The 13,969-nt window shown below is 35.2% G+C and overlaps 2 protein-coding genes across 5 annotated transcripts; one reads left to right on the top strand and one right to left on the bottom strand.

Moving 5' to 3' along the window:
• Positions 1-2,058: 2,058 nt before the first annotated feature.
• Positions 2,059-8,531, bottom strand: LOC111898160 (protein FAR1-RELATED SEQUENCE 3). Of its 4 annotated transcripts, none has more exons than XM_023894080.2 (7): positions 8,247-8,529; positions 7,456-7,554; positions 5,077-7,033; positions 4,826-4,915; positions 3,562-3,711; positions 2,971-3,087; positions 2,059-2,467 (listed from the first exon to the last, which is right to left on the bottom strand). In XM_023894080.2, the coding sequence occupies exons 3-7, from the start codon at positions 6,967-6,969 to the stop codon at positions 2,423-2,425; spliced, it is 2,295 nt and encodes a 764-aa protein (XP_023749848.1). In that variant the 5' UTR covers positions 6,970-7,033; positions 7,456-7,554; positions 8,247-8,529; the 3' UTR covers positions 2,059-2,422. The 4 variants fall into 4 exon arrangements, 3 of the variants coding, with proteins under 3 accessions (XP_023749848.1, XP_023749849.1, XP_023749847.1); XM_023894081.2 differs by having other exon boundaries at positions 7,460-7,554; XM_023894079.3 differs by lacking the exon at positions 7,456-7,554 and having other exon boundaries at positions 8,247-8,528.
• A 2,615-nt stretch (positions 8,532-11,146) lies between these two features.
• On the top strand, positions 11,147-12,182 carry LOC128133086 (uncharacterized). The gene is made up of 2 exons (XM_052770094.1): positions 11,147-11,373; positions 11,457-12,182. The coding sequence occupies exons 1-2, from the start codon at positions 11,148-11,150 to the stop codon at positions 12,068-12,070; spliced, it is 840 nt and encodes a 279-aa protein (XP_052626054.1). The 5' UTR covers position 11,147; the 3' UTR covers positions 12,071-12,182.
• The last annotated feature ends 1,787 nt before the right edge of the window (positions 12,183-13,969 follow it).

Raw genomic sequence — 13,969 nt, 5'->3', positions numbered from 1 at the left:
ACCCATTTAATTAAAAGAGTTAACCCATTTAATTAAAAGAGTTTGATAGATTGACCCATGTAGTTTGATGAGATCAACTCAATCCATTAATTTTAGATTAAATTCGAATTAGATTGAAGTGTTGAATAGGTTTTTATTGGCTCTAGATAAATCTTATATCCACGGACAAAGGATCCACATTTTCAAGAGAACTTGGTGATTCCTTGAATCTTCTCCATCCATTCCCTTCCTTGATTAGGATGATGCTTCCAATTCCACACCCAAAAGCCATTTGATAGTATGTAGAGATGTAGACACCAACCGATTTTTATGAGTTTTTAAATCATATAATCTCGGGCTACTAGCAAGAGAACTCGTTCCATGTCATGTATTTAGAAATAAACTACTTGCATTTAGGGGTGGCAACTCTCGACTCAACCTGTAACCCGACACGAACCCGATACGAAAATAAACGGGTTAGGGTTGAGATTTCTGACCCGTCAACCCGTCAACCTGCCAACCCGTTTATTTAATGGGTTGGGTTGGGTTACCTGTTTGGGTTCGCGGGTCAACCCGCCAACCCGCCTAATATATTTAATTATCTATTTATTTTAATTTTTAACAATCTAAGATCATATTATACTATTAGTTTCTATTTATCATATCCTTAAATTTTAATTTGGTATTCGTTTGTAATTTCGTATATAATCAGCCATATGATTGGGCAATGTGGCATTGTGTTGTGGGCTACTGTTGGGCTTGTGTCTCATGATCCCATCATCCATCTTTGACCTTGACTCCTTAAGTGTTGACTGTTGAGTCCTTGTGTAGCCAGCCATTACGTATTTGTGTGCCATAATAAAAAAAAATCGTTCCTCACCCGCTCCAGTCTCCACATTCACGAACGATTGAACGAAGGATAAAGATTAAGGAGTTAAAGACTGATCTTCGAAGGAAGCAACATCACGAACTCACGATTTAATCACTCATCGGGCCGATCCTCACCCGCTCCTCATCCTCTCATCGCTGTTCGCACTCACTCTTGTCAGCTTTGACGTTTTCGACCCACCTTCCTTTCTCTTTACGGTAAGTAACAATCTACACTCTACAGTATTTTTGAACAATTGAACTTTTCTGAATGTTTTGATTTTTAGAGTTTTATTTGGATGTTTATGACTTGATGTTTGATGTTTATTTTGGATGTTTATGACTTTATGTTTAATGTTTATGACTTTTAGACTTCATTTTATTTGGATTTTTCAATTTCATCTTAAAATGTGTTGCTTATTAAATGGATTATACGGGTTGGGTTCTACCCACTGACACGTGAACCCGCCAACCCATATATTTATACGGGTTATATGGGTTGGGTTAGGTTGATGTTTTCCAACCCGTTAACCCGTGACCCGCCAACCCATATATTATATGAGTTGGGTTGAGTTTCTGAATTTCAACCCGTCAACCCGAACCCAACTCAATTGTCAGGCTTACTTGCATTCTTCGTTCGCTTGTTTTTACCATATAATGACCCTATCATATTATCTCGCACTAAACCATTTATGGCTTTAAGCACTTTAAACAAAAAATAGTATAAAATCTTGTATGTAATATATGACTAAGAGCATTTAGCTAACTGAAAAACTTCCAATGCCATTTAGCTAAAAGAGCACGATTCATCACATATAAACTATCAATCCCCAACCACCCTACATCTTTTGAAGCAAGAACTTTTTTTTTTTTCTTTTCTAATTGACCAAATGTAATTTCTTATCACCTATCTCATCTCCCCAAAACATACATTGGAATCTTTAAGGTTGCTTAAAACTCCAATAGGAACCTTAAATATTAAAATAAATAATTCCCCACACCATCAAGAACTGATTTTATAAGTATCATTTGACAGCTCTCCCAAAAAAATAACATTATTTGCAAATAGAAAGAAAAAGAAGAATGTAGAGCTTTTTGATTTCTCCTCAACTCTGGATGGATTTGAAGACAGGTGTCTAACTCAAGCTGAAGACCAATAAAAATTATCTTTTAATTTTACTAATAATCAAACAAATATATCTTTCAACCCCATTGAAAAGCCAACAAACATGAACATATTACTATTATCAACAACTCCTCTAAAGAGCGTTATATCATCAAAAAGTATATACAATAAATCACGGCATCAATGGAGGAAAATTCAACTAACAACAACCTACAACACCTTTACTTCTATCTCTCAACACTTTGAAACTAATAACTAGTAACAAAACACCACGTAAATTAAAAACTAATTAACCTCTAAAAACTAAAAACAAAACCCACCAATCAACACATTCAAAAGTTTGCAAGAACATTACTCGATGGTAATTTATACCTGCAAAACTTTGAAGAAATGGTGGCTCAATTGTTGATGATGATGTTTATATAACAGAAGAAAAAAAAATAGTTGGTTCTATTTTCTTGGTTTCTTTGATGGAATCTCTGATGCTGATTCAGCCTGCAAAATAGATTCATGTTTACTTCCATGCAAATTTTCTCATGAAAAAAAAAAGCATTGTACTTTTAATTTTATTTCTTGCTAGGGCAGTGTGCTTTAAAAAATCTACCCAATTATAGCATTGCACATTTTTTGTCTTATTAGAATGTTATACAGAGAAATTTCTACCTAATTATAGCATTATAATTTCAAATTTTTAGTTATCTTGAAAAATCTGACCAGTTATAGCAATGAAAATAGCTTTGTGTTTAGATGACATTGCTATAAGTGGATAGATTTATTAAGAAATAGAAGTAGGTATAAATCAATGAAAGTATGTTGCTATTTCTTGCAATTAATCCACTTTCAAAAAGCAAATGTGAGAACTGGCAAAGCTGTGACTTTGGTTTGCCTGTAGTCCCTCCCCCTAAGAGAAGTTTATTTAAGATTTTATAATTATAATAATATGAGTTTTCCGTTTTAAATAAATAGATTTTAAAATGAAGGAACATCATAAAGCTTACTGCATTTGAGAGCTGCTCACGGATATAAGCCATTGATCTCAACATGGCACCTAATGTGTCCCTAGACACCTGAAACTTCACCTCAGATTCTCCTGTGCTAGTATCTGTATCTTGAAGCTGGAAACACATAATAACAACAGATAAATCTTCAAAACAAGATCAAACTATATGTTGATATATGTGCTGTGGATATATGTCGAATTTCATGTTGAGTTCTATGTTCACATTAGATATGGATAAATGCAAAAAATAACAATGTACTTTTATATGTTTATTATAGCATCATACTTGCATTTCTTTCTGTTACAATTTACAACATTGTACTTTCCGTTTTCTTCTTATTAATTAAAACATTGCACTCTTGAAAACCCAACCAATTATAGCATTGTACAATGAAAAATCTACTAGTCAATTATTGCACTGAAAATTACTTTGTATTTGGATGGCACTGTTGTAACTGAGTAGATTTCTCAAAGTTTAATGTTGTAATAGGAAGATATGAAAGTAGGATGCTTAGTTAATAGATAAATGAAAGTCCGTTGCTATTTCTTAAATTTTGATGGAAACAAAACAAAACATTATTTTTCATACCTTCAAATTAATAACAGCAACCCTATTAGCAGGAGCAGATAGCTGTTCATTGATATAAGCCATTGACCTCAACATTGGCTCTAGTGTAACTGTTGAAAGCTGAAACTTAACCTCCGATTCACTTGCGGGTGTCCTTCTATAATCTTGCAACTGCAAATAACAAAACCTTAAAATATCAGAAATAATCAAATAAAATATAATCAGTTCAACATAGGAAACCACCATGGATTCTATTCATGTTAAGGCTGTGGTTGTTACAAGAGAGAAGACCAGACAAACTTTCTAAGGCTGTTCTCAATGATGAGGATGAAAAGGGCATTTTTGTCTTTTTGCACAGATGAGCAAGTCTCTGTCCCACCTCGTTCCATATTTTTGGGTGGGACAAAAATGTAGTTTTTGTCCCATTGACATCAGACATGCATCTTACATCCATGTTTTACTGTTTGCTATCTCTTGTAACTAGTCTAAATACACAAATACAGTTAAATAAAGTGACTTAGAATCCTGGTAGGGGTAGTTTAGTCTTTTCTATTTTCAATCAGTGACTTCCATTTTAGCATAATAGGAATCAACTGGGCATCATAAAAAAAATCACCTTTAAGAAATGCAAATAGATAGTCTCTTACTCTCTTTTGCTTCCCATGTTATCTATAAATTATTTTGATTTGGGAGATTTTACAAAAACAATGCACAGATTTTAGTCTTTTGCTGCTCTACCTCTTATAAATAGGGTCTACATAACACACATACACATATCATTTGTATGGATATGGATATATTTGCATGTATATATACACACATACATGCATATATGTAAGTATGTATGCTTCTATGCATTTATAACTTTAGACATATAGGCATATACATGAGCACATGTATATCATCAGTATATGTATGTATGTATGTGTGTATATAGGCACATACATATCTGTTTATAGATATATATGTATGTATCACGCACATGTGTTCTATAAAGTAAGCTGGCAATCAGGTTTAAAGAAAAGAAGTGTTTATCAACCGCTCTTCTCTTTGTCCACCATTTTCACCTCACCTCCATCACCTACCACAATATGAAAAATGAAGATGCTGCCTACAAAGCATTTTTCACCTTAAAATTTTGCAAAATTATGCATAAAGTTCCCACATTTATGTTCATTATAGGTTTGTCAAAAAGATATCAAATATCTTTAATAACCCACCCTTTTGAGAAACAAGCAACTATGTCAGATTTGCATATAAAAATAGTAGCTTAATATGAGCATACCTTCAGGTTTATGACAGCTACTCTGCTTGCTGGAGGCAAAGTTCTATTTTCCATCAACCATGTCATCGACTTAAGACAAGGAAGAATCACCTGTGTGTCACAAAATACACTAAATAAGCAAAAAAAAAAAAAAAACAAACCAAAAGTTTCAACCGGTTAAATACAACTTTCTTGCATAAATTGGGAAAAAGATGAAACAATCATATATCCCAAAAAGAAAAAGATCATAAAACAAAAAGAAAAGATCATACCATGTTGTCATGATGTGCATCATCACGCCTTAAGGAAACTGGAGCCATACGCGGGAGATTTAAATCCGTAACAGGTTGACCCAAAAGACCACCATCATTAAGATTAAACCTTCTTGTCACTTCATCTTGTCTTGGCCACAACAAAGGTGTCATATCTGATGTACAATTCATTTTCCGGTTATCATAACCAATCACACTCACCTGTGAATTCGCCGGAGCAAAACTCGCCACATTTGTCTTGGCGGCAGCCACCTTCCTCCCGCCATCTCTCAGGGCGGCAACCGCCACCGTAAAAGTATCCGGAGCAACCGCACCTTCCTCAGCAAATTTCACAGCTTCCCGCAACAAAAAATTGTAACGAACACCTAACGACTCGTTCCCATTTCCCGATTCTTGCAACAAATTCCCACTTTTCGCATTCCGTGTCCACCTTTTCATAATGTAATGTGAAGGAAACGTGAGCACATTTGTCACTGTAAAAACAGTCAAAATATGTCTACAAAGAATCCCAGAATACTCAAACATCTGACAACTGCAATTCGCGCGTAACTCGCTCACGTTAAACGAAACAAGATACGATTTCTGATCATCTTCGAATTTCGCAACACGAAAAGTACTCACATCACCATTTCCATCGATCCGATTTGCAGTATACACAAATGTTTCGACTAATTCCTCTTGAAACTTTGAAAATATTGTTTTCGTGTATAAATTCGCAGCTTGTTTCTCCATAGGTGATGGAGTTCTCAACACCGGGGTGGTGGAAATCGTGTCGAAATCAGCTTCGATTTCCTTCTCGAACGAATTCTCTAAAGCTCTTTCATATTGTCTGAAGAACATGGGAACCGTTGTGTGTTCGTTTACATATCCATCAAAAAACGAGCTTTCGAAAACGTTATTGAACGCGAAAAATGTGTCGCGAAAATAAGCCGGGACCCATTGGTGTCGAACGGAATATAACAATTGAAGCCAATCGTTTCTTCTAAGATCGTATCTATCGAGGATGAAATCCCATGCGGATTCAAACTCCGTGATTGTTTCAGTCATGTTTATACAGTTATACAGCTCGATTTGAAAATTAGGATGAATGTGACAAACATGAGCTAATCTTTCGTGACCTTCTCTTAACACATGCCATTTGTTAATACAATGACGGGTTCCCGGGAAAACTTGTGAAACCGCATCTTGGATCGATTTCTCGGGGTCGGTGATTAGGGAAACCGGGGCCCGGTCATTCATGGCTGCAAGAAAGGTCTTGAAAAGCCATGTGAATGTACATTCGGATTCATCTAGAAGCAATGCACAACCAAAGAGAATCGTTTGACCATGGTGGTTGACCCCGGTAAAAGGAGCAAATGGGACTTTGTATTGTTTGACTCTATACATTGTGTCTAGTGTAACTGCATCACCGAAATGGGAATAAGCAGTTCTTGACCTTGCATCCGCCCAAAATATATTTCCCATACGGTTATCTTCATCGAGCTGTATCGCGTAGTAAAAACCCGGGTTTTCGGCTTGGATTTTTCGGAAGTAATCGAGTAGGTTTTGGGCGTCTCGACCTAGTGAACGTTTGCTAGTTGTGTAACGAGCGGAATTGGTGATGGAATCCGGAATCTTTGATTCCGGGGTTCGAGAACTGCGGGATGTTTCGGGGGGAATCCGGTTTCCGTCCACGGATAGATACATGACACCGCTAGGAACACTACGTTTTCTTGGTCGTGAGGTGCGGGAATCCCGGGATTTATCGTGTGGTGTGGGAATCCCGGGTGGGTCTGGGTCGGGTCCACCATTGAAATCGTTATATTGGTCAAAGGCAACACCATGTTGCCCCATTCTATCCTCTTCCACCCTCATCACTACAACATCCGTGCCAAAATTCCAATCTTGAAACATAAAAGATTCCCATTTGCTAGTAGTTTGGTTTTGATCATTGTAACAAGTAATATAGAGGAATTTCCTGAAAATAAGATGGGTTAAATACAAACCACATATCATATTATCATGATGATTAAATTACTAGAGGAATTTCTGCAAAATATGATTTTAACGTGTATGATGAATTTAACATCAAAATAGCAATCCTGCTTCCAATGAATAGACTGAGATGAAAAGTTTAACAAAGTTATGGAGGTTTGCTAAGTTGTTTCATTATGACATTTTAGGGTTTGCTCTCACAAAAGGCATTGCTTTGTTTGCTCTTATGATGGTCTTTCTGATCTTATTTGTATTCTAAGATTCACTTTAAGGGGAATTTAGTATAGCATTGACACATTAGACAGAGGATTAGTATATAAAGAAGTTTGCCCATTGATAATATTACAGGAATCATATCATTAAATGAGTGGACCCTTTTGTAAGTAACAAAGAAAACGTTATTACCTACTTTCAGTTTCATTTCATTATCATGTTCTTCTATTCAACTTTATGAAAGTCACCCTCTGTTAAAAGCCTAGGCTTTATCACAAAGAGAACCAAAACCTACAACAGGATCCAAAAGACTCTTAAACCTTGATGATATACAATTATACATAATTATGTATGTGTGCATACAAGTGTAAAAAAGGATTAAAAAAGATTGCAGATATGCCATCATTCATAGTGCAAAATGATTATTTTTCCAACCATTTCTGCTAGTTACTATCCAGGAACCAACTATGATAGGCCCTAGGGGGATATTCCATGATTCTGAGGTTAAATGTATAAAGCAAAAACATATCTAAGCTGAAGTTTAATCCTTCTTAACTTTTAATTAATTATTTGCAATGTTCAATTTCACTTGCAGACTACAAATTAACTTCTGAGTGTCATATGAGTCATCAATCACTCTATAATTTCAAACTTGACAAGATTAATCGACTCTGAACAGAAAATTCTGACGTCTTCAATTAATTATAATTATATGAAGAATATGCAGGAACATTAAACCCAAAAAAAAAAAAAAAAAAAAAAAAAAAAAAAGACTAGAAAGTAAGAATACTTGTCACCATCCATTTTTTGGTATCATATTCTTCGATCAAATGTTACCATTCTGTATCAAATTGATCGTCAAATTACGCATAAATTTCGTCAGATGATACAATTTGCTTCAAATATATGCAAGTCGGAACATATAATCTATAAACAAATACAGGAATATGCGTATATATGTGTATGTATATGTGCATATGTACCTTTGCTTGACTGGTAGGTAAAGGCTAAAAGATGATCACCGTCGTCGTTAGGGTTTCGTTTTCTCTTTTCACCGGCGAGAGATGGTTGCGGAGAGGAAGGAGGAGAGAGTGAGTTAGGTGGCGCACAGATTTGGGATGACAATAGTGGACGCGCTGTGGTGATCGTTGGATTAAGATCTAACGGCTGTTACGATTTAAGGAAGAATGCCCTGTAAATTTGATGGGCAGAGTCAGCGGTTCGGACCCAGTCCCGCGAAGCACTGGAGCATAAATACTGGATGGACATAATGTGGACGTCTACATGGGACCATTAGCCTTGGTATGATTGTATCATTTATCCAGAGTCTAAAATTACTTCTTTGCCCTTATATAAATACTAATACTAATATCAGATTATTATTTTTTTAGAAAAATGTCCTAAAACCGATAAAAATATATTTTTTTAATTTATGAATTCAAAACATTAAGATTTTCGATAAAGTAATCTTATTATTTTTTTTATTATTATTTTATTAAATATATAAATAAATATGTTATTTTATAAATTCATTATTATTAATAGAGAAAATGACAAAAATAGCCATTTACACTAATTGCATTACAAAAATAGCCAAAAAAAATCGAAATTACAAAAATGGTCACCCATTTCGCAGATGAGAAGGTCCCATTTGCGAAATGGGCTTCTCATCTGCGAAAGTACAAGTACCTAAAGCAAGATTTTTTTTTTTTTAATATTTTTTCTGTATAAATAGGGTTAATTTCGCAGATGGAATAGGTCCATCTGCGAAATACTTTGAGCCTATCTGTGAAATGGTGTATTTTTTTTATTTTTATTTTTATTTTTATTTTTTTTTTAAGTTTGACTATGAAATGAATTGGTTTGACTACGAAATCACGTTGCTATATAAAAACTTTTGTAGAAAAAATATCATTTTGGTTGTTATTTGTTTGTCTTGTAAAGAAATACTCTCTACAATTTGCTCAAAAAATGATTGAATATTTGGTTTGTCTTGTAACCGGTGGGAGATGGCAAGTTAATAGAACTAATTTGGAATACATATGTCCACAGGGAGGTATTTCTGAACTCGCTTTGATATTTTCTGAGTATATTAGTTATATGATTTTGAATCTTTGGTAAGAAGCAAAATTGGTTTGTTAGACAAATATAGAATTAGTCTTCGTTTCCACCATCCTGAATTAAATTATTATATAGCTATAGTTGAAGACGTGGATGTTAGAATGTTGATAAACGTAATCAAATGTAGTGGAGGAAGGGCTGTGAAAGTGTTTGTGGTGGTTGATGAAGTTGAGGAGGTTAATGGGGGTGGTGAAATTGGAAACCAACTTGTTGGTAATTTATGCAGTTATAAAGGGAGCAACGATCTGATAGGTACTTTCAATACTCCTAGTGTAACTCAGTTTCACAGTGTTGCTGAAAATGTTAATGTTAGTTATTCACCTATTCACTATGTGGATCCCGAGAATTACAAGTCTGTTGGTGATGATGATGTTGGTACATATCTTAATCATGTGGGTGGCCGTTGTGATGATGTTGCCGAACAAGAAGTTAAACTTGTGAATAGGCGTGTGGTAGATAAAACTAAAAAGAAAAAAAAATCAACTCAAAAAATGAAAAAAATCATGTTTACGGGCATTATGTTGATGTTGGTGATGTATGTTTAGATATAACCGAGCTACAAAGTAATTCCGATAGAGATGAGTTGGGTGATGAAGTTAAAGCTAAGTATCCCGATAACCTTTTTCACGGTACGCCCCCGTACCAGCATGGCCAGTTGATCTTAATGAAGATATCCCAACACAGATGGTAGACATTAATCTTCAAAAGATTCAATGTGAGAGTATATTTAAAAACAAAGAACTTTTAAAGCGGTGTATTGGTAAAAAAATGTCTTCGAGAAGGTTTCCAGACGAGGACAAGTAGATCCACCAAATCAAGGTATGAAGCTGTGTGTGTTTCGAAAAATTGTTCTTGGTTACTAAGAGCAAAAGCAATTAAAAATTCTGATGGACTTTTCCAAGTGAATAAATTTGTTGATGTACACACATGTTCTTCAACATTGTTGCAACCTAATCATCGACAAGCAAACAAATATGTTTTGGGTGAATATGTTGCTGATGTTTTGGCTGAAGACTATAGTAGAGTTTATCGGGGAAAAGAAATTGTTAATGATATGAATGCTCAATTGAATATCAATATCTCATACCATCAGGCATGGCGTGCGAAGCAATATGCATTGTTGTCGTTAAGGGGTACGAAAGAGGATTCTTTTACCAAACTTCCGGCGTATTGTCACAACTTGGCCAAACATAATCCGGGTACTGTCACACATATTAAAACAGATGCTGATGATCGCTTTGAGTTTTTGTACGTCGCACTCGGTTGCTCGGTTAGTATTATCATGTCCTAATTTTTTTTTTTTTAATATTTATTTTGGTGTATTTGAATAGATATACAATGTATTGTAGGTACGAGCTTTTGTCAATTTTTGTAAGCCGGCCCTAGTAGTAGATGGAGCTCACCTAAAGGGCGAGTTCAAAGGTACCATGCTACTTGCAGTTACTAAGGACGGACAAAATAAAATATTACCGGTTGCATATGGTATATGCAAAAATGAGTGTACTGATTCTTGGACATGGTTTTTTCAAAAACTACGTGATTGCATAGGAAATATGCAGGAGCTTACAATTATATCTGATAGGTCTCCATCTATAGCAACATCCGTTGCCAACATTTTTCCTCACGCTCATCATGGAATATGTGGTGTCCATTTGTATTTCAACATAGTATCTAGATTCGGCAAGAGTAAGACGGTTAAAGGAATTTTTTGGGAGGCGTGTAGGGCGTACACAGTTGATGCTTTTGATGCTGCCATGGATGTTATGAAAAAGACAAAAGAACCAGTATGGGAGTACTTAAAAAGTATAAATCCAGAAACCTGGTCAAGGGCACATTTTAAAGGGAACCGATACAATCTTATGTCGTCCAACAGTGCGGAGTCTATAAATGCATTATCTAGACACGCACGTAAGGTGCCAATACTTATGTTGATTGATTTTTTTCGTGCTACAATGCAACAATGGTGGTTTCAAAGACGTAACTTTGCAGGTATTACGTGAATTTGTAATATTAATGTTTTATTAGTTTTGATGTTATTGATCTTAACTTCTTCATTTTGGCTGTTTTTTTAGCGGAAGCAACAACAACACTTACCCCTTGGGCGGATGAAGTTGTAAAAGAAAACAAGAAAACTTTTACGAAATGGGATGTTCGCATGATCTCAAATACGAAATGCGAGGTCAAAAAGGGGGCACAAAATGTGATTGTTGATTTTCAACATATGACATGTACATGTAGGCATTGGCAACTTGATGGGATACCTTGTGGTCATGTCATAAGATGTTTAACAGTGAACAATTACCAAGACTGCTCGAGGTTTGCATTAAATGCTTACCTTACCAAAACACTGAGGAAAACATATGAGGAATCAATAAACCCTCTGCCGAAGCCATCCGAATGGGAGATCCCCGATGATTTGATGATTGTTAAGCCACCTATAATGGATAAACGTCAGCCAGGCAGGCCAAGAAACACAGACCGCATTCCATCCCAAGGCGAGGGTCCAATTATAAAAGAGTGTTCTACATGTGGTCAACTAGGACACACGAGAAATAATTGTACTGGAAGGGCGTCTGGTAGCAGAGCAGGTCACATAATTTCTACTCCAGAAATGGCATATAATATTGGTGGTTCAGCGGGTTGCTCACAAACTCATAACGCTGATTTTGATATAAAACAACCTTGAAATTAAGAGTAATGACGAGTTGTTAGCTTATTATGTATTGTAATATTTTTATTAACTCTTACAAGACATTGTTATGCTTTCATATTTTAGTTAATTTTGTTGATTATAACAATGAATGAAGCTTTTATATTATAAAATATAGTTTGCAGATTTATTTTAACAGTTACAACATGTTATTTAAAAAAAACAACAAACGATCCTTTGGCAACCTAATCTGTTTTATGATAATATTACAACAACTTTATAACTAATTTTTAAACTCAGGGAACTGCAACGGGTACTTCTCTTTCTCCATTGTTATATAGTCATCCCTAATTCTCATCTTGTCTTCGAAACGATCCTTTTTTACCATAATGTGTATCAACTGCTCATCCTTCTCAGCAAGCCGTTTTTCAGTCGTTTTGATTGCCTTCTTACTCTTTTTTATCCAATCTTTATGCTCTTTGATTTTGTTTTTATTGAGGTCAATCCATTCTTGAGCTTGTTTGCATTCCGAATCTATATCATTAGCAAGTTGAGTGAGAAGTCGGGATGACTCTTTGTCCTCTTCTTGTTGTGCTTCAGCCTTCTTTAATTCTTCAAAATTTTCATGTGACATATATGGCCCGGCTGAAGAGGGTGTAAAAAAAGGGTCTACCGAATCACAGTAGTAACAATCTACTTCGTTGCATGAGCAAATTTCGAATTTGTGTGAGGAACTCATAATAAAGTCGATATTGTATTAAACTGGAGCAATAAGTGGTATTTATACATACTAGACAGTAATGAGATGTCCAACTTTGAAATGACTAGACAGTAATGACAAGTCACTGTAGTAACCTGCACATCCCAGTGGGACCCTTAAGTAACAAGAGATAAATGACAGTTTGACATGACAAAACATTGCATAAAGCTGAAAATGGTAGTCCAAATATTACCATTTCGTAGTCAAAGTATTAATTCATAGTCTATCTATTTATATAAATAGATGTTTAAGATCTATAAACCAAACACCCAAATCACCTAAACGAAACGAATTCCCATTATTAGAAATGTCGTCAAATGCAGCAAGTTCTTCGAATGAAGTACCTGGTTCCAATTCTGAAAGGCCATGGACGACAAACGAGGTGTTACTTCTAACACGATGCTGGCTAAGTGTTAAGGATGGTGAACCGTTACTTGCTCCCCTGCATTGCCTAATTGGTGATGAATGGAGTCGCCTCACATCTTTGTTTAACCATGAGATGGGAGAAGGACAAAAAAGAGAAAAATCAGATGTTGTTACTAAGTGGATGGATGTAAAGGAAGAAGTGACATGGTTCAATCGAGCATGTAGTTATGCGAAACATAACAATGTTCATTATCGTGACGAAGAAGAGTTCTTGGAAGTTGTTACAGAGTTTTACATCTGTGAGCATGACGGCAGAGACTTCGAATATGAGGAAGTTTGGAAGGTTGTTAGAGATAAACAGTATTTCAAGTAGACCGCTCTAATTTGTGTTAAGAATAACTCATGGACTTGTGTTTTACGTTAATGCTTTGTTCGTATTATGTCGTTGTTTTTCATGTAATTGTTGTGATGTTTTTAATGGTTCATGGAATCCTTGTTACTAATGTATTCTAATATATTGTGATAACTAATGCAATGGTCATTTATTAACTCAAGTTAATCATACGAGTTGCTCACATAATAAACTAAAATAGATTTTAAACAAATGAAATACATACGAAATACATCAGAAATACATGAAAATAACCTAGTACTCAAATAATAAACTAAAATAGATTTTAAACAAACGGGATATATTTCAAAATATTCCAAGGGGCTTCAAACTGGAATTCCAACCCGTTACTTAATGACTTGTATTCCTCCTTAGCAGCTTCCAAGATGACATCCTCAGTAGCATTTAAACGGGTGTC

This window comes from Lactuca sativa, chromosome 3 (genome assembly GCF_002870075.4).
Source record: "Lactuca sativa cultivar Salinas chromosome 3, Lsat_Salinas_v11, whole genome shotgun sequence".
NCBI lineage: Eukaryota > Viridiplantae > Streptophyta > Magnoliopsida > Asterales > Asteraceae > Lactuca > Lactuca sativa.
This window is presented reverse-complemented; position numbering and strand designations above follow the sequence as displayed.